The following is a 21,659-nucleotide window of genomic DNA, read 5'->3' as shown; positions in this document are numbered from 1 at the left end:
ACGATCGTGTATAGTTTTTGATGGATATGAAAATGGTCCCTACGTAAAAGATCATGAGCACAAACGAAGAACAGGGAAAATGAGTGCCTTTGTAAGTTTGGATAACTTAGAAATGATCCCAACATTCAACCAAGAAGTATTTTTGAAGAACGAGCAGAATAAATCACAGTTCATATCTTTCCTATCAGACGAGCTGCGAAGAGAAGGTCATGATGTTCGAAACAGTTTGGGAGATGCGGACACTCAAATCGTTTCAGCAGCATTGGAGTATGCAGAAGATAACAACAAAGATGTGGTTGTAGTAGCGGCTGACACTGATATTCTAGTGTTGTTGATGTTTCACTGGTAAAATGGTACGCATCTCTACATGCTTTCTGATGCTAGCAACAAAGGTGACAAAGAAATCTGGAAAATTGAAGATTTGGTCAAATCAACTGGAGATGTCATTACAAGTCATATTTTGTTCATTCATGCTTGGTCGGGTTGCAATACTACGTGTGCATTGTTTGGACAAGGTAACCTACAATTTGTTTTTGGCAACTAGAAACTTTCATGATAAACTTGGTTTTACTTGCTTGAATGATGTAAATGTTACTTTACGAAATATTGTATTTAGATAAGCCTTATCGTATTCTTTTGAATATAATTGTACACGATGAACATATTCGGAATTGCCTTCGTTCTTTATTAATTTTTCGGTTAAGCTATGCACAGGCTACTTATATCTATAATCTTTTATGTCAGGAAAAATCACTGCAGAGGAAGTAGAACAAAAGGACTTAAATTGTTAATGTTTAGGTAACTTAAAAAGTTACATTAGTATTATAACGATAATGTCAAGTTCCTACCACCAAATCATCAATATAAGTTTAAGAAGTGTGATCAGTTTTAATATACAATTTTTATCTTTTTAGCTATGGGTGGAAAGAAAACTAGGCGATGGAAGATTTGCGCTACCATCAGTTTATGAAGGCAGTAGCAACATCTAAAACGACAATCAAGCCACAGTCTCTCGCTCTAACCAAAAATGCTGCAAAGTATCATTTTCTTCGAATCCATCTGCAGGTGGTTGAATGGAAAACACTGATGAGCGTTGAACTAAATCCGCTCGATTGAGGCTGGAAATTATCCAATGGGAGTTACGATCCTATTCTGACAGATTTGAGTGTGGCTCCTGATAACATTCTTCGCTTTGTACGATGTAACTGTAACGTCACTAAAAAAAGTCCTTGCAGTACCAACGTTTGCAGCTGCAGGCGGCACGGGCTACCATGTGTGTCTGCGTGTGGTAATTGCAATGGAGTGGATTGTGAAAATTATGACAAAGACGAAGTTTCCTCAGACGAAGACAGCGTTGAAAGTGACGAGGAAGCGGATAGAAACATATTTTATGTTGAAAAATAAATATCAGATTCAAATTTGGTCAAAATTATTCAAAATCTAGCTTTTTTGAAGTGTTGGTTGCAAAAAAAAGCGATTTACAAGTGAGGAAAAGAAATCATGAAAACAAAACTTTTGAAACAATTTCAATTAATTTCAAACGCCTTCTACTGATATGATATGTTTGGTTTGACATGTAGATTATTGTTCATAAGTATTTGCAAAGATTGATATTGAGATTTACTATTTACCTTATAGCAGTGATATTTGTGATCGTCCATAAAACATTCCTTTTAATCAGTGCATTATGACGCCATTGCTACTGCAAATATTACAATTTTTCATTGATTTTCTAAATGCTCTGAAAGGTGTACTCAAGTAAGTGAACACAAAACAATATGCACAAACCAACGATTGCATTCACTGGAAATTCTCGATTGTCAACATTTACATTTTCTGCACTAGATGGCGCAGCATGTGTTTTAAGTAGCCCATCACTCCCCATTAAACTTATTGTATTCGACAAAGCAAAAAACGAAAAGAAAAAGTGGCTTTACTGGGAGTATCCTTGCATTCCATTCATCCCCTAGTATTGAAGAGTAATTACGATATTCCAATTATTTTTGTGACGTCATCATGACGTCATATCCAGAATATTTTACCAAAATGTTCTCGCATACCTACATACCTACAGATTGCGATATTTGAAAAAACAAATCAGAAATCAGTATGGAAGTATTAGAAAAGATGATTATAGTTCATTTCCGTTAGGGGGCGCTAGACGCAAATTTCAAATGCCCCCCATTCCATTTGCTCAAAGCCGATTAAAGAGGATTTTGGATATGATGATCTACATAAAATTGCGCTTCTTTTGGTTCCAAATTTGTTAATTTGCATCAGACAAAGCTGTCCATATCCAAAACAACGAAATAATACACAAACTGCAAATGCACAGATAACGAACAACAACAACAAAATAACAATGAAAAACGACGAAATAATACACAAACTGCAAATGCACAAAATCTTACTAAATAGGCTATCTACTGTTAGGCTACAAGCTTACAAACAATGGTACGGTAGTGTTACAAGTTAGAAGAACTGAAAGTATTCAGAACGATAAAAACAATCAGATGACATGGCAGCCATCAAAACTAGATAACAGCATACATAGAATTATTATAAGGAAGACGGTAATTTGATATACAATGGCAATCAGACCTCATCAGGGAGGCAACTATAGAGTTAGACGATACTTCGCATCTTCCAACAAAAGAAAAAACATACTTCCGAAGTAATGCATGAAATGTTATGATGTTGCACAAGACTTGATGTTCACGAACGCTATAGTGTTTAGGCAATTTATGTATAATTCTAAATGCATTATTGAAGGCAACACGCAGGCGATTAATGTCACATTGATGATAATTTTCCCACAGATGACATGCATACATTGGAGTACAATATGAACGGAATAGAACAATTTTTTATATCACTGGAGCACTTGTAAAATTTTGATTTTAATTTGTTGGCAGAACAGTAGATTGATCGCACTTGTCAATTTATATCCTTGTCCTCACACATTGCCGTGTCAAGAAAAACACCCAAATATTTGACACTGTCTACGAATTTGATCTCACTTCCATTGAGCCGTATAATTGAATTCAAATTTAACTTTAAGTGATTGGTTTGGAAGTAGGCTACCTTTTTGCAGTTAAAAATGACATCGTTAGAAAGCGCATAATCTTCACACACATTCAAGATACTCTGCAGACCATGAACACTTGGAGAGATACAACAAATATCATCAGCAAACATGAGATGATTGACAAGTGTATTGCCTATGTAACAGCCTGCTTTGGTTTTGCTTAACACAGTCGATAGATCATCCATGTGCACGGCAAATAAGTAAGGACTGAGGACACCACCCTGTTTGACACCATTGCCGACAGAAAAAGACTGTGAGTAATGACAACCCCAGCGTATATAGGCTACATCCGCTGATGGGTATACCAATAAACAATTAGACGAACAAGGCATATCGGCACTCCTCGTTGAATTAGTTTCTTGAATAGGAGGTTGTGGTTTACCCTATCAAATGCTTTCGGAGCATCTAAAAATACAGAGAAAACAGGACTTCCACATTTTCTGTAGTAAGACACAGCTTGCTTAAGTACAAAAATGCACATATATCTGTGCTATGCTTAGGTTTAAAGCCAAATTGATTATCATTTGTTGTGAGATAATCATTAATAAAAAAAAAGTACAACATGCTCAAATAGTTTAGAAATGACAGTAGCAAGAGCAATAGGTCTGTAGTTTGCGATGTCTCTTACGTCACCAGATTTGTTTTTAACAATGGGAACTAATTCAGTTTTAAGACAAGCATTTGGCACATACCCATGAACAATTAGGCACATATTAAAAAATGATGAAAGATATACACTGATACTGGAATCTGCATAAGCAATGTGCTCAAAAGATATTTTATCACAACCAACAGAGCAATGTTAAAATCATACCAAAGAAGTGCTTTGAAGATGCTAAAACACAATAAAACACACATTGGTACCCGCTGTTTTCATGCGCTTTTTACCCGTTTTTGCAACAAAATCAAAAAGGCGAGCCTTATTAGGGAAGGGTAGCCTACCTTATTTATTTATTTATTTCAAGCCGAGACTTAGGTATTAGAATTTTTTTTGCGTTTGGTCCCTTTTTTTCTTGCAACTTCTAATTGGTTGAAACGCTGTTCCTGTAACTTCTAATTGATCCAATGATTCATTTGTCTGTTTGTTGTTGAAAACAAATAACTTCACTTGCCTGTAAAAAGTTTTATATTTAAATGCCCACCTTATTGCTGATTGGTAGCAACACGATTGCCAAGTGGTCTAAAATTCAGACAAGAAACGATAAATTGGCCTAATTTTATATAGCCTACTGTGTCTGACGGCTAACAAGCCAGTGTCGTTTTATACTGTATCTGACTATTACAAAGAAAGACGTAAATGCCAAACATGGCAGAGGTCTAGAAAAATATAAAAGCAACAAGCCATTCGGACATCTTTTATGTGCAAACATTTAATTTCTTGTGATAGTAGTAAATTTTTAGTCCACAAATAAAATATTTGTCTTGACTTAGGCTCAGTAGTGTAGCCAGGAATTGTGAAAGGGGGGGGGGAAGGGTTGACGGCCGGCGGGCTTTGCCGCCGGCGTCGACACCCAGCGGTTGGGGGTTTGGGGGGTTTCCCCCAGAAAATTTTGAAAAATTACTTTGAATTTGCTGCATTCTGAGAGCATTTTCAACAAAAATTGGGTATAAATATTCCTGTAAAATGGTGCTGTCCGGTGGCATGGCAAAAGGATAAGATCATGTTTTCTTGGGCATTTTTTGGAAATAAAGCTAAGTTTCTATGTTTTCTTGCTGCTAATTCTTGGCTGAGTTATTGGAATGTTTGTTATTGGCAAAACTCGCTCTTTTAATGCAGTTTCGTTTAAAAATAGGCAAACTTTGCTTTAAAGACTGGAAGCATCATTTTCAATATCATGACGTCACATGCGTGCCAAAGGGGGGTTGTAACCCCCAAAACCCCCCTCTTTGGCTACGCCACTGCTAAGTTAGGCAAATATGTCCGAATTTCAAACTACAACTCTTCTAATTGCTCCACAGTTACCTGGCAACTCTGGGTAGCAATCAGGTTGGATATTTTGAAAATATTTGGCAACGCTACTGCTGTGTTGCATTCTTTCAAGCAGTTGTTTCCAAACTTTTCCAGCTTGTAAGTAAACACACTAAAATAATTATAAAACGCTCGCGGCACACTTACGTAAATTTTGAAGCTATTTTATGGAAATTAGAATGAAAACCGACTTCCTGACGTTTTTTCTTCTCAAACACTTTATTTCAATAAATTTGTTAGAAGAAATTTAATTTCTATGCGCACAATACACATGGCTATTATCTTGTAAAATATTGGGCAACACTAAAAGACAGAAATGCGGAAATAACTTAAAGTCTTAAGAATTAAAACAGTCATAGTATTTAATGATCTCACAATTGCTTCTAAATAATATCTTTCAATGATATTTCAACATAAGAAAATGTTCGGTATTGAGTTGTGGCTAAAAATCGCATTTCCGTCTTTTTCCTATTTCAATAAATTCCATTAAATTTCGAAATTTACTCCAATAACTGTGGAATTAAAACAGACAAAGTATTTAATGACCTCACAATTGCTTCTAAACAATATCTTTCAATGATATTTTAACATAAAAGTAGGTTCGGTGCAGTGGCGTAGGAGCATATGCTGCTGCCCCCTGGCTTTCGTTGAAAATGCTGCCCTAAGTAGACTGCAGCAAATTTTGAAATAGTTTCATGTTCCAGCAATCTTTTCAATAAAAATAATTACAAATAATGTGCCGCGTCTCAGAAGTTTTATATTGCTTGAGCACTGAGCAGTGCCGGTCTTAGGGTATTTTGGGCCCTGTGCGGAATGTGCTTTGCGGCCCCAATAACAATGATCCAATTCAGTAGCGTAGCTACCGTAAGTATTTTGAAAGATGAGGGGGGTTTGACGGCCGGCGGGCAAAGCCTGACGGCGTGTTTGCCGAAGGTGACACCCAGTGGTGTGGGGTCTGGGGGGCCTCCCCCAGAAAATTTCGAAAAATTATGTTGAATTTGGTGCATTCTGAGCGCATGTTCAACAAAAATTTGGGTATGAATATTACGGTAACTGTAAAAAAAATGGTGCTGTCCGGTGGCATAGCAAAAGGATAAGATCATGTTTTCTTTGGCATTTTATATACCGTAAAACGCCCTAACTTTAGACGGGACCCTAACTTTAGCCAAAACCGGGTTTGTGATGTCAAAGGGCACTGGAGCAGAACTGCTTTGCTTATCACATTTATATTGCATATACACTTCAGTAGGGACTATGTGGATGGTTTAAAGGTGTTTGGTGAAATCTCCAGCTATATGGGGGATTATTAATCAATAATTTTTAAAACTCGCTGAAACCGGGAAAAATGCACCCTGAAAAACTGACTCCGGTTCATGCACTTTCCGAGTATCCTGAAAAAAATCAGTGAGTTAGAAAGATATGTAATATGGCAGAGAGTAACATGTTAAAATTTGATGAGCTTACTCCAACTTCAACTAAAAATATTATGGGTGGCCAAAGTAAGGACCTCGACTTCAGACAAAATACCCTAACTTTAGCCGCCACCTAATCTATATTCATATGGTTCAGTGATGGTATACCAAGGTTTTATTTATACTTTCTTGACATTTCAGATACTTATATTACCTGTAAATACCATAACTAAAATGTCTAATAAAAGAAAATATGCAGCATTTGATGATGCAACAATAGAAGCCGCTAAAGAAGATGTTGCTGGTGGAATGAGTTTGAGAACTGCTTCAGAAAAACATGGGCTTAATAGACAGACATTACGGAACAAAATAAATGAAAAGCACACTGCCTCTTATGGACGACCTATAGAACTATTCGCCGATGAAAAAAAATCGTCTCGCTAAACGCATTGAGATTCTGGGAGACTGGGGGTTTCCGGTAGCAGCACAAGATATCCGCATGTTTGCTAAAGGTTACCTAGATAGGTTGGGGGTTGAAAATCGCAGATGGGCGAATAATATTCCTGGGAAAAAGTGGGTTAATAAATTTTGTGTACAAAATAAACTAAGCAAGAGGATGGTGACAAATATTACTCGCAGAAGAGCAGCAGTTGATGAGGAATGCATAAATGCTTACTTTGACGAACTTGCTGTAAGTTTGGCAGGTGTGCCACCCGAGAATATTGTAAATTTTGAAGAAACTGGTCTGTCAGACGATCCGGGCAAGAAGAAATGCGTAGTGCGTAGGGGAGCCCGCTATCCAGAGATGGTCAAGAACCACAGCAAGGTCAATATTAGTGTAATGTTTTCTGGTGCAGCTGATGGGTACTTACTGCCACCTTACACAGTTTACAAAGCAAAAAATTTGTATGAATAATGGAAAGAAGGTGGACCAAAAGGTGCGAGGTACACATACTCATCAAGTGGGTGGTTTGATGAGCTGGCTTTTGAGGACTGGTTCTTCAGTATCTGCTTTCCCTTTCTTCGTAGGAAGAGTGGGCAGAAAAGCATAATTGGGGACAATTTGTCATCACATCTCAGTGAGAGAGTTATCAAAGCGTGCAACGAGAACAATATCCGCTTCATTTGCTTGCCCCCCAACTCAACCCACCTTACATAACCTTTAGATGTGGCATTCTTCGGGCCACTGAAAAAGAAATGGAGAGCCATTACTTCTGCGTGGAAGCAGACAAATGCTGGTAAAAAGTTCAACACTTTACCAAAAGACTATTTTCCATCAAAGCTAAAAGCTTTGGTGGAAGATTTGAATCTCGACAATTTGGTTGCAGGCTTCAGAGCTTGTGGCCTTGTACCTCTAAACAGGGAAGAGGTATTGAAAAAAAAAGCTTCCAAAAAAGCCAGTTTCAGCAGACGATTCGAACACTGCGATTGACAGTGTCATAATTGAGCATCTGGAGGTCCTCAGAGGGTCCAAAGATTCTGCTGGACCTTCAAGACAGCGGCGCAAAAAACTTAACGTTGTACCTGGGAGATCAGTAGGGGGGAGTGATGATGTAGAGTATGGACCTCCACCTGAGAAGGTGAGAAAAAATGAAGTCATGGGAGAATCTTCCAGAACCTCTGAATCAGATCAAGAGAGCGAACACTTACCCAGTGACTCAGATGGAGAGACAGACAGACACAAAGACAGCAACACAAAACCATCTCATGACTGTTCAAACTTTACACAAAGAGACTTCACCCTTGAGGAAATGGTTATTGTACGCTATGAAGGCTCTAATTTTCCTGGAAGAGTTATGGAAATTAAAGATGGTGGCATAGTTGTCAATGCTATGCAAAAGTGTAAATCAACTGGCTGGAAATGGCCGACATCGCCAGATAGTCTTTTGTATCCTTATGATGATGTTATGGAGAAGGTCTCAAGCGAATGTGTCATACCGTACAATGATAGGGGAGTGTTTGAAATTAAGTCTGAAATGCTGTCGATGTGGTGATTAGGTCTTCCTTAAGTACAGAGGTGGGCAGTAGCGCGCTACTGTTGTAGCGGCGCTACTAGCGGCGCTACTTTTTTGGTGAAAGTAGCGGTAGCGGCGCTACTTTTTAGTTGGAGTAGCGGCTGCAGTAGCGGCGCTATTTTTATTCCAAAGTAGCGGGAGAGGCGCTACTTTTTTTCAGTCGCACTCCCGCTACCGCTACTTTTTAATTTAAATTAAAAAAAAAAAATGCTTGTTTTTTTTGCAATACTAGCGTGGTTAAGCAGCTATATAGCCTAATCGGCTTGGTTGCAAAGTTTCGGTGTTTTCTAGCTGACGTCAACTTCTTCGGCGAATATCTCCGCGTGATGAAGCCTATCTGCCAGGCTTTAGACATTCTACAGGGCGAGTCCAAGGCATATTAGGCTACGGAGTCTTGCTTCCAACCATCACAATTTGCGGGAAGAAGTTGACCGAGATCATTGATCTTTGTGACCTGTGAGGAGTTGAAAGTGAAACTCCTTGAAGGGGTGAAGAAACGATTCAAAAAGTGCTTCAACAACATGAAATGCGTTATGGCATCATGTCTTCATCTCTCCTTCAAGACGTCGTGGCTACAATTTCTGCACTACGTTTCCACGGATGATGCTGACGCACTGCGAGAAAAAGTCAAGACAGATGTAATTCGACTGTTGCGGGAGACATCAAGCCTGGTTGATACCGAGAAGAATGACACCAACACCAGTCATGACTCCGAGGATGTAGGCTATTTTTTGGAGTGTTTGCGCCATCCCGTGAAACGTCGGTGCAGAAGGAAGCAACAATTGTGGACGCCTTTTTTTCGGACAAGAGCAAGTCCTTGAGCTTTTCGAATACCGAGTTAAAACATCTGTTCATTAAATACAACACCCCATTCCTTCCAGTGCTGCGATAGAGAGACTTTTCTCTGTTGGAAGAGATGTGCTTAAGCGAAAGCGGGCAGGACTTAGTGACTCTCATTTTAAAATGCTCGTGTTTTTGAAAGATGCGTAACAATAAATTTCCCTTAGAATGTTTTTCTATAACGATGTCAACATGACAGCGTAAACGAACATTCGTTTTCAAGGTCATTTTTGCGTCCATATAGGGACTTGAGTGTTTCCTAGTGTCATTTTAGACAAAAGTAGCGGAAAAAGTAGCGGTAGCGCGCGCTACTTTGGCCCGAGTAGCGGTAGCGGGTAGCGCGCTACTTTTGTAAATTGGTAGCGGGTAGCGGTAGCGCGCGCTACTTTGGCCCAAGTAGCGGCAGCGGGTAGCGCGCTACTTTAAAAGTAGCGGGTGCCCACCTCTGCTTAAGTACTTACACAAACTGTTGATTGATTTTCTGTCTGTTGTTCGTTGGTTTTCAGTACATTCACAAACTGTGATTCATTTTCTGTGTTTCTGCTGTTTTCTTTCTGCGATTTTTATCGATTTTTTTCTCAACTTTTTACCCCTTTGCATACGTTAAGTGTTTTTGTAGTTTTTACATAAATTCTCATGCACAAACTGTTGACTGATTTTCTGTCTGTTGTTCGTTGGTTTTCAGTGTATTCACAAACCGTGATTGATTTTATGTGTTTCTGCTGTAAACTTTGATTAAAAAGTGTTTTTTACCCCCCCCCCTCCCGCCCCCCTTGCTTATATGCAAAAAAAACAGCTAAAGTGTCAGTAGCAATCGTGTTTCATGTTTTTTAAAACTTTCCTGGTGGCTAAAGTTAAAGATAGTAGCCATAAATGGCTAGTTCAAGCAGCTTAATTTATGCGGCTAAAGTTAGAATTTCGTTCCTAACTTTAGCCACACAAGGTTTTTTAAAAAAAAAGTGACCTAGAAAACTATGATCAGTCTTAAAATAGCAAAATTGTGAAGAATAAACCAGTCTCATGTTTTTATCACATATTTTATGTTTATTCAAATACTATTGTTGAAATAATTGATAAAGCAGTTAAAAAAACGGCTAAAGTTAGGGCGTTTTACGGTAGTGGCTCTGATAATGTCTTCAAAATCAAGTTTTTGAACGTAGTCTCTTTCTATAGAAAGAATTGATAGAGCTGATCATCATTTATGGTAGAACGTAAATGAGGCATTCCATTATAATTCAACAAATCCAAATAACCACTAAGTCTTCAATTTTGATGACTAAAGCATATGTCATAGTATGTGAAAAATGCATCTCGGCAAAAAAAAATTTGAAAATCGGACAAGCGGTTTTCGAGATATCGCGTTCTGAAGTTTTGTGGCGCTGTTGATGTTCCCAATGTTTTTTGATTTTAGGGTTATATTTGAGGTAGAAAGTCGGTTGAAGTGTCTATTTAACCATTTTTCATGATGCAGAATTCAAAAATGATGTCAATTTTAGTCTACAAAAATTAGCTAAGGAGTTGTGTGGCATTTAAAAAAAATTGGGGGACCAAATGCCAACCCCCAAATTTCCATGTGGGTAACAAGATATCCCAAAATTTTTTTTTGTTCTTTAAAGTTTTTTGCGTATACTTCATGATAATATACTGTTTATTTATGAGACTTTTCTCCTTTTTGCACAATGCAACCTTTTATCAAAGACTTGCATGAGAAGTTATATGATCTATTAATGCAATATTTGAATGATGCGTGCTTATGATGTCACAATAACAAATTACAGATTTTCCCAAAAAACTTTTTTCATTGTGAAAATTGCTCAGGAAAACCAGCCCTTGTTTCAAAATTGCAGTCAAATTTTGTTTTCCCGGGCAATTTTCACAATGAAAAATAGTTTTTTGGGGAAATCTGTAAATTTGTTATTGTGACCTCATAAGCAAGCATCATTCAAATACTGCATTAATAGATCTTTGATATAAGGTTGCATTAAGCAAAAAGGACAAAAGTCTCATAAAAAAATATTATACTATCATGAAGTATATGTATGCAAGAAACTTTCAAGAACAGAATTTTTTTTTCGGGATATCTCGTTACCCACATGACAATTTGAGGGTTGGCATTTGGTCCCCCAAATTTTTTAAAACTCCCCATAACTCCTTAGCTAATGCTTTTAGACTAAAATTGAGACCATTTTTGCATTCTGCATTATGAAAAATGGTGGAATAGATACTTCAACCAACTTTCTACCCCAAATATAACCCTAAAATCAAAAAACATTAAGAACATCAACAGCGCTACCTAGTGACAGCAACAAAATTTCAAAACGCAATATCTCAAAAACCACTTGTCCGATTTTCAAATTTTTTTTTTGCCCAAGTTCAAATTTTGAAAACAACAAAATATATCAAAACCAACACCTTTTGAAACCTATTGGTTACATTTCTTTCTAAAATTTGTTGAATTATAATGGAATGCCTCAAATACGACTTTATCATTTTGAGCTTTGAGAAACTCGTCTAGATTTATGATGTAGGCTAATAAATGTTACTAAGAATTGAACAACAGACGGAGTAGGCTACAGCTATCCAACATCACGCAAGAAGCAACTCGAGCTTTTTAGATTTTGTTCTATCCTTAAATTTTTTAAGGTGTGCTAGCTGTCTCTTTTTAAATCATTTTCTTGTTTTACTTTTTATTTATTTTTGCATTACTTCATTTCACGTGCTGTGTGCACTGTGTAGCCTCGTTTTGCCGCCCCCTTGCAGTCTGCCGCCCCTGGCGCAGAGCCAGAACCGCCAGGTGGCTGCTACGCCACTGGTTCGGTGGTGAGTTGTTGTTAAAAATCGCATTACCGCCTTTTTCCTGTTTAACTAAATTCCTTTCAATTTTCGAAATTTACTCCAATAACTGTGGAATTAAAACAGTCAAAGTATTTAATGACCCTACAATTGCTTCTAAACAATATCTTTCAATGATATTTCAACATAAAAGTAGGTTCGGTTGTGAGTTGTTGTTAAAAATCGCATTTCCGCGTTTTTCCATGTTGCAACATTTGATTCTTTCATGATAAAGTTATCGCTATGTTAAACAATTTGGACGCCAAGATCGTATTTCCGCGTTTTCTACATTGGCATTAATTCTGCGGACAATACGCCATTTCACCATTCACGCCCAGCTTATTTCCACGTTCCGCATTTCCACGTTCCGCATTTCCGCCTTTTAGTGTTGCCCTAAAATATTTTGGTTCTGTGATTTTCATAGCTCCAGTAATTAGCGATCAATTAGCACCGGGCTAAGATAGCCAGTGACGTACTTTCCGCGTACGAAAACAGCTCGTACTAAGATAGGGTTAAGTCGCATATGTATGTCTGCATGCCTTATTTTAAATATTTATACAGTTCTTTTCCATAATTCCAAAAAGATTTGCGGCACACTCGAGAATCTGTGGCGGTACACTAGTGTTCCGCAGTACACAGTTGGGGAATCACTGCTTTCAAGTTTCATCTTTGCTCAAGTGCTGAGCTGGGTTCTGCAATCAGTTGTCACTTGTTAAAGTTTGTGCTGCTAGATCGCCAGCCAAGTCAGCAGAAGGCCACATAAACTTGTATTTCTTCTGGTACTAACATTCAGGCTTCAGCTATAATGTGTTGTGTTTTAGGGTCATTTTTCCGTTTTCTTTGTAGTGTTTTGCGCAGGGCTGGGGAGCCGGAGCGTTGGAGCCAAGCATTTTCGCCGGAGCTGAAGCCTTTTTAAACATTTCTTGTGGAGCCGGAGCTGGAGCTACAAAATATTTATCAGCTCCAGTATTGAATACAGACGAAATCGGTTAATAGTATACTGCTTAAACGTATCGATCGTTTATTTGAATCAAAACCTGAAATCCCAAACCAAATCCAATCCAAGCTGATGTTAAGTAAAAACATCGGTTAAGCGCATACCGCTTAAAAGAATAAGTCGGATAAAGTATGGTGCCTGAGCCGCTGTTTAAAAGTTTATAGCGCTGGAGCTAGTGGATGAATGCTTGATAGCTCCGGAGCTGGAGCCGGAGCCTATGCAATTTTGCAGTGGCTCCCCAGCCCTGGTTTTGCGACTAAAGTGTGATCTGTAGTAATTTGTAATGTTGTTAAAAAAAATTACCTTAATGGAGTTTAATTGGCATTTTGTATCAGACTAACAATGGTCCACATCACAATTAGACAAACGTAAGAAATAGAAACAAACCAGCTGCTTAACTTCACATATTAAATAGGCTACAAAGATTGTAAGTGGAGGTAAAGGGATGTAATTTGACAATTTTAAGTCATGCTCTAATCTTCCTTCAGAAGTAGATTGCTGCTAATTTGCATTCACCGAATGCTGGAATTTGCACAGCAGTCTAATTGTTTGTTTTAATATTTTTAAATTGATTTTGTTATGAGAATAGCCAGTACATGATCTAATGCTGCCATCTGAATGTTTTGAAGTTGAATCACGCAAGACCATAACGTTGCAAGATATGCATGATACAACACCTGAATGCTGTGAGACACAAATAATGCAAAACGTTTTTGCAACCTGTTTCACTGGGGTAATAGGACGTTTCTTAAAATTGAGGTCAATGTTTAAAAATGACTGCAGGAACAGATTCTATATATATATAGAAAATTTTTATCACAATGGTAACTTACGTACCTACCTCATATGTTGATTTTGGGCAAAAGGTTACTGAAATGGGCTATTTACGTATTAAATTGCATATTAACACCTTAAGGATTAACACATACAGTAAAAAGGAGACTGTCAGTAAAATTTGAAATATCACCCTGGAACCATCTCTTACTTTATTGTGAATAACAGTTAGCTGCTTCATTTCCTCAGATCTAAAGATGTCTTCAGATGCTGAATCACTGGAAAAGTATATCCTTTCACTGGATGTAGGAACAACTGTGGCCAGGAGTTTCGTATATGGAAAATCAGCTAATATCATCGGAAAGTATGTAGTCTAGGTTAATTCATTAAAGTTTAATTGAAGCTCATTATGCTTGATTGTAGTTTTACATTCCACGCTCCTCTTATGTTATTAATTTTAAATGGAAAAACACAATAAGGACACGCCATAGACTGTAACCTGTAAGTAGGGGTGTTCAATTTCGATTTTCGATTCGATTTCGATTATGGTGATATTCGAAATTCGTTATTCGTGTCGGACATATTCGAAATTATAGCCGCCCTTTCGGCTGAACGCGGTTGAAAGTAACGCGAGTGGCGCGAAATCTGTCTTGTCTCATTTTGCAAGCGAAAAAAGACTTCGACGCATGCGCATCGTCGATCACGTGACTATCACACGCTCTCGCGGGTCCAACGGCCAGTCCTGCACCAGGGATGCCAGGTTGGCATTTTTATTGCCAAATTTCTCAAGAATAAAGATAGCTAGGTTGTGCAATAGCAGAAAGTGTAGGCTGAGCTTTGTCGCAGTTTTATCCATTTTTTACCGAATCCATAGGCGCCTAAGCCGTGGGGGCAGAGCCGTAGCCAGACCGCAGAGCAAGGGGTAGCCAGACCGCAGAGCAGGGGGGACAACTTTTTTAGTGGGGGGCCGAACAAATTTAAATATGCAAAATCATTATAATTGTAGCTTTTGCTCGAGAATATTGAGATTATGCCAAGGGAGGAGAAATTTTTTTCAGGGGGGGCGAGGCCCCCTGAAAAAAAGTTGCCCCCCTGCTCTGCGGTCTGGCTACCCCGGCTGGCTACGGGCCTGCGCATATTTCTGTGTGTGGGCAACTTTTTATGCTGTATTGATACATAAAACAATAGATGAACTAGCGATCGGCAGCAGGAAAACATTTTTTGAATGCAAACCGCAACAGCTTCGCTATAAATAATCACTAGAACGAGTTGCGATGCTACAATTCAACACCAGACAACAAAATCTGTTATTTTTACATTGATTTAATGTCTGCAGACGTTGAATCAATGTAAAAATGACTAATTTTGCTTCCTGGGACATAGCAAAAATCTACCATTTTGCGTCGATTCAATGTCATCAGATGTCGAATGCACCCCAAAACAACATAATTTGCTTACGTAGACGGAGCGTGCGTTTAGCTTTATGCGCTTGCAAACATACTCGATGTCGCTTTCGAGTCGAAACCTCTGCATTCTGCAGTGAAATGTCGCGGCAGTGAATCGCTTGCTGTGAAAATGAACTTGAAGTGTTTGGGATCCCAGCAACCTCGGCTCCAGCGGAGCGATCGTTTTCAAAAGCTGGCCTGATCGTCACGAAGTTGAGATCCCGACTGACGGGTGACCATGTCGATCAGCTTGTGTTCATAAACACCAACATGGGCCTGGAGCTGTAGACGTTATTTTGTGTTCTTTTTTTGCAAATTTTCATGGCTTTTTTTAGCGTTTTCTAGCGAATTTTCATGTCGTTTCTTTCAATAAAATCACATTTTGCAGTTTGGTGAATAGTTGTGATATTCGAAATCAAAATTCGGAAATCGAAAATAAATTGAATTTCGAATTTCGAATATTCAAATAATCGAAATTGAACACCCCTACCTGTAAGTTTTGCGGTTCTATTGATTTTCTACGTTTAGGCTACTTTTGTTCTGCGTGTTGATACCTATCCATGCCTGTACTGATCTTATTGTATGACTGTTGGAGTGTATGTTGCTAAATGTTTTTTTTCATATGACTTCTATCATAGGCCACTCTAGCAGTAGCACCAATTCAAATTTTATAACTCTTTAAGTAAGGGATGGTAAGTAAGGTTGTGCAAAACAATAATATATATATATATATATATATATATAATTATGTGTATCCTGTATTAGTTTCTTAACAAAATCATTATTTTTAGTGAAAAATTTTGTTGCATTTCAAGATTCTAGCAACTTTGTGTACATGATGCATGTATAATATATATTGAAAATGAAAGGCATAAAAATCTCTGTACCGGTACTAAAAGCTTTGTGAATTGTTACTTCACAATGATTTTGCATTTTGTTTTTCAAAGATTTAATAATTTGGCTAATCATGGCAAAATTAGAAACTATGATACATAATATGAATGTTATACACTGGTACCTATCCAGTTGTTCTTCTCTACATTAGGCCTAGCCCTATATAGTCATTAAGATTTTATTTCCATTGACAAAGATAGCAAATGGAATACTATTTAGGCTATGTCTGCTCTCTGGAGTTGAATTTGGTTTAAAGCTAACTGTTGTCCGATGTCTGTCCAATGTTTGCAGACTAATATATAAAATGTAGCACAGGTTTTGTACCCTTGCTTGCAATTTACACTACGAGTTTGGCTGCTGCCCACAGATAAAATTGTCATTCTTATTCGTATAACATTAAATTCTTCACAGGTGTCTGACCTGCTTTATCTAGCTGGTAGAGTAACAATTTAAGCTACTCGTTGACTATTTTACACAACTTGTCGTCTCAATTGATTGCCTAGCTTTCCCATTTTTGTGCGCCACATATTCAAATATATTTCAAAAGATTTTGTAATCTTTTTTATTTATTTTTCTAAAGGATTGTATTTATAGCAGCTTAATGGTGATGTTTTTACTTGTTTTAACTGGCCACAAAACTTTGACAGATCTCGCTCTCCTACACAGTTATTGTATCCTGATCAACATGGTGTTGAAATTAATCCAGACAGTTTGTGGATACAGGTGTTGAAAGTTGTAAAGGTGGGGTTGTTGTTAAATTAGGGTTTTAAGCTAACTCTTCCAGTGTCTGCTTTGTATGGTGTTTGGCTGTGCAGTTTAAATTTCTTGATTGATGATTAATTTTGAACAAATCAACAGACCAACTTATCTGGAAAAAAATGAAAAAGAGACAATTGCAGTCACTGGGTTTTTTTTTTCGCTGAGACTTTTTGGTCATTTGTCCGAAATGACTTGAAAAAATTCGGTCAATTTTATTTATTTCGGTCATTTTTAATCATTTTTGGTCATATATAGTCAATTGACTATATATTTTTTTGGACATTTTGACTGAATTGACTATTATATATTTTTTTCGGACATTTTGCTAAAAAATCGGTCAATGACCGAAAAAAAAAACCCAGATTGCAGATAATCTTATTCCTTGTGTTGCCGATAGAGCAGGAGACAGTTTTGCAATGTTTGCTTCAACCTTCATCATCATTCTTCTGATTGAATAATTTAGCAAATCACTTCATAAAAAACTGATTGTGTGATTAACAGGAGGCCATACGAGATGCTTCAATCAAACCAACTGCAATTGCATCTATTGGTATTTCAACCCAGCGTGGCACTTTTTTGCTTTGGGATAAAGATACTGGAAAACCATTCCACAATTTTATAGTTTGGCAGGTGCAAAATTTAACATGCTTTAAAGTGTATATGCTATTTACTGTGTAACTTATATTACTTTTTTTTTTTTTGATAGCATTACAATAGGTTTGTATTTGAACAATTGGTTGCTTTACAGGATACACGTTCTGAAAGCATATCTGCTGAATGGAATGCTTCCTACTGGATGAAAACTATTCAAACAGTTTCAAAAGCGCTTCATATTTTCACTCAAAGAAATCGTTTTTTAGCAGCAGCTGTATTGCGTTTTAGACCTCAACATGTAAGCATTTTCAATATTTTGACATTTATTTAATTCTAGTAGAGGAGCAACTGAAGTAACACTCTCCAGTTGCTCTAGCCACTGCAAAGTCCCAACGCTCTAATTTTTAGGTTTCACATCTTATGCAACTCAATTTATTCAATATACTGTTGCGGCAGATGTGTGGGTACAAATGTATTTAATTTATATCATATTGATATTTTATACTCGTGTTTATTATCCTTGCAAATTTCATCGAAGGAATTACACCTTTCCGAAAAATGCCAAAGTAAAATTCACAGCTCTTATAAATTGCTCATTAATTAAAAGTTCATCACCATACTTTGCTTCATGCATTTGACATTGACAATGTATGATTTATATGCTTTGCTTTTTTGCTTAGCATTGAGCACTTTTTGTAGTATTAATAGTTTTTATTGTTTTTATATATATATATTATTTTTATTGAATCTAAGGCTGTTGTTAGACCTAGTACTGTATACTCTATTGAACATTGTTATGTACATTGTTCAATAATTTTTATGTAAAGCAGTGTTTCAATGCAGCCAATTCCAGCATTTTTTCAATATGAATAAAGAATTTTTTTATTCTGTTATACGTTTTTTGTTCATAATTTGTTTCTTCAGGTATCTATGAGATTGCTTTGGATTTTTCAAAAGTTTCCGGCATTAAAGTCTTTATGCGAACAAGGAAAAGTTTGTTTTGGCACCATTGATACTTGGCTAGTATGGAAACTGACTAACGGAAAACAATTTGTATCGGAATATTCGTGTGCCAGCTCGACGGGTTTGTATGATCCTTATACGTTTGGTTGGAGCAATTTCGCATGTGGTGTTCTTGGAATACCAATTCAAATTTTTCCTCCTGTCATGGATACTAGTGCTCATTTTGGAAAGTGCGATACCAAGTTTTTCGGGGCACCCATTCCCATTTGTGCTTTGGTTGGCGACCAGCAAGCCGCCATGTATGGACAGCGTTGTTTTTCACCTGGTGATTTAAAATTGACGATTGGTACCGGGGCTTTCTTAGACCTCAATGTTGGAACTAATGCTCACGCGTCAGTTGCCGGATTTTACCCTCTGATTGGTTGGAAGATTGGCTACCAGGTTGTTCATTTAGCAGAAGGGTGCTCTAGTACTGCTGGTAATGCGGTAGATTGGTTGAAAAACATGAAGTTTATTACAGAACCGAAAGAAAGTGAAGCCATCGCAAAGCAGGCCAAGTGTTCTGAAGGAGCTTACTTTGTTCCCAGTTTTAACGGCATCCAAGCTCCCGTGAACGATTCTCAAGCGTGTGGTAGCATTATGGGAATAACACAGATTACTCGGCCATGTCACATTGTCCGGGCAGTTTTGGAATCTTTGGCATTTCGCAACAAACAATTATTTGAGTCTCTGGAAGCAGAAACCAACTTGCCAATTCGACGTTTTGTCTGCGATGGCGGAGTTTCCAACAACAGCTTAGTGGTCCAGTTGTCAGCTGACCTGATTGGACGCGACATCACTGCTACTGTTCACTCGGATATGTCCGCTCTTGGAGCTGCATTCCTGGCCGGTTTGGCAGTTGGGTATTGGAAAAATGAAGATGAGCTGAATGAAATTGTTCTGTCGACGCGCACGTTCACCGCGAATAAAGCTGAAGCATCAAAGTACAAACCTATGTTGCAACTTTGGCGAAAAGCAACTGAGCGTTCTCTGTATTGGTATGAAAAAGTCTGAAATGCGTAGCTGCTGCTACATTTTGTAAACGATGAAGCGACACATCTACACTACCTGGGAATTGTCGTACTCTGTAGCCTAGTCTTTTGTAGTTTAAATGTGAAGGTAGTGTGATTTCCGTACTTGAATGGAAATCACCACGCCAACACAATTTGTTACACTCTGGGTGGAAGTGAGCAGTGTATTTCAACAACCACCTTAAGTCGGGAGTCGAACCAGATTCACCGCTGTACCATCCCATCACCAACTTTTTGTGTGCACAGTGCAAAATTACCAAGCCGATAAATGTGGTTTTCTAGCACTAAGTAACAAGGCCTTTCTGGAATTGGCATTTCCGGGATCTCACCATAATGTGATGTATTTTGTACTAAGTGTAAACAGGGAAAAGGTTATCCATAAATATTTTCTGCACTTTTTTTAACATTAACCTAGCTTACACATCATTTGCAATGGTAAATTATTCATTTGAAGCTATTTGTTCATAGCGGTAAGCCAATGTTTGCTTGTGTTTAAACTGTGTAATATTTTCGCATTTTAACGTGACAAACGACCGAAAAATTTCGAAAATTATTGTTGGTTGTTGGTTGCCACTGGCAAAGTTTCCAAAAAGGCAGGCAAACTGTTGATCATTTGATTTTAGACTGTCCATGGACTGCACTACCAGGTGGTTTTAATACAGTTTAACAATGCGGAAATATATTTAAAAACTGGTTAAAAGACAACGAGCTTCAAGTGTGAAAGCGCCAAACGAAACTGCTAGTTTCCGCTAAATGCTGAAAAGTTTCCACATTGCTATGCACAGTCAGAGCGTTGGGTTATGACCGGTATTTATCTTTTTGATATTCTACAAACTACAGTACCTTGCAAAGTGATTTTTGTCACCACCATTTGGCCAAGTGATCATGGTCGTGTGGGAAATTGCAGCTAAACGTTTTTTTGAGGTTAGATTTAAAATGACTGGAAATGTTTTAGTGTTATTGTCTTGGAAGAACAAGCATCAATGTTGGTTCTTGAATAGTATTTCCTTATTCTAATTTTATAGGTTTGTGTCGTCAAAAACATTGTTCTTCCACTTTACGTTCAAATTTTTACTGTGCAGATTTTGTGGCTGCATGACAATGGAATTATTATGACAGACTCAAGTGGAACTGTTTGTTACCATAGCGCAATATAATCCGCATTGATATATTCTACTGAAGTTCTTTGTTCACGAAAAGCATTGTTTCAGTCGTATTTAGTGCCAATAGCTGTAGAATCCCATCTAGGAAGAAGGAACGCCTCGTTAGCTAAGTGGTAACACGCACGGCTCAAGATCACGCGGCGCAAGTTCGACTCTCGTGGTGTGCGCTTGAGCAACGCATTTCAGGACTGCTCTCCATTCAGCGGCATCCAATGAATGGAATAATTCCCCGGCAACAACACTTCAACAATCGGAAAACTTCACTCTACAAATCCTGATAACCGGCCCTTCGTCAAGAGCCTCTGCAAGTATGCGAAACTACCTGGAATAACCTATCAAGGCTTTGTCAGTCCGAGGATAAAGATTCAAAACCAACCAAGGAAATTGTGCTGTCATGCTGATCGTGTAAAAATGTGTCTGTTCGGTGCCTGTGTTTCGCTAAATCTTTTTTCTACCGTTACATTTTAACCTTTTCATCTACTTTTATATATTGGTAAGGCTGTGAAAAGTCGTGTGTTTTATGCAATTCTGTATAAACCTATGTTTCGTAGAACTTGTGTTTTGCATTATTTTATCCTATTCCTTGTAGGCTACACACAACAGTTGTGCTTGATGTAACAAAATCATTGCTTTTTGTAATTGCAAAAACCTACATACATAACTGCCTTGTATTGTCAGTTGACTACTGATGTAACCTACAATCCCTACATTGTTGAAATTACACTACTAACAGCTGTGGCTATTGTTTTCATGTAAGCTAGTACTTTAGTTCCAAGCGAATATAAATGAATTGAAGAGCCAATGTGAGGTGGCGCACTGACGCACAAACTCCCCAAATTGCAGG

General features: G+C 37.8%; 1 protein-coding gene across 3 annotated transcripts; it reads left to right on the top strand.

The window, feature by feature from the left end:
* Positions 1–11,808: 11,808 nt before the first annotated feature.
* LOC145781142 (glycerol kinase 5-like) lies at positions 11,809–21,553 on the top strand. Of its 3 annotated transcripts, none has more exons than XM_082592916.1 (6): positions 11,809–11,967; positions 14,177–14,291; positions 16,914–17,007; positions 17,527–17,655; positions 17,774–17,917; positions 18,544–21,553. In XM_082592916.1, the coding sequence occupies exons 2-6, from the start codon at positions 14,185–14,187 to the stop codon at positions 19,633–19,635; spliced, it is 1,566 nt and encodes a 521-aa protein (XP_082449042.1). In that variant the 5' UTR covers positions 11,809–11,967; positions 14,177–14,184; the 3' UTR covers positions 19,636–21,553. The 3 variants fall into 3 exon arrangements, with proteins under 3 accessions (XP_082449042.1, XP_082449034.1, XP_082449050.1); XM_082592908.1 differs by lacking the exon at positions 11,809–11,967 and adding an exon at positions 12,036–13,886; XM_082592924.1 differs by lacking the exons at positions 11,809–11,967; positions 17,527–17,655 and adding an exon at positions 12,036–13,886.
* The last annotated feature ends 106 nt before the right edge of the window (positions 21,554–21,659 follow it).

The sequence above is a fragment of the Aplidium turbinatum genome, chromosome 1 (genome assembly GCF_918807975.1).
Source record: "Aplidium turbinatum chromosome 1, kaAplTurb1.1, whole genome shotgun sequence".
In the NCBI taxonomy this organism is placed as follows: domain Eukaryota; kingdom Metazoa; phylum Chordata; class Ascidiacea; order Aplousobranchia; family Polyclinidae; genus Aplidium; species Aplidium turbinatum.
This window is presented reverse-complemented; position numbering and strand designations above follow the sequence as displayed.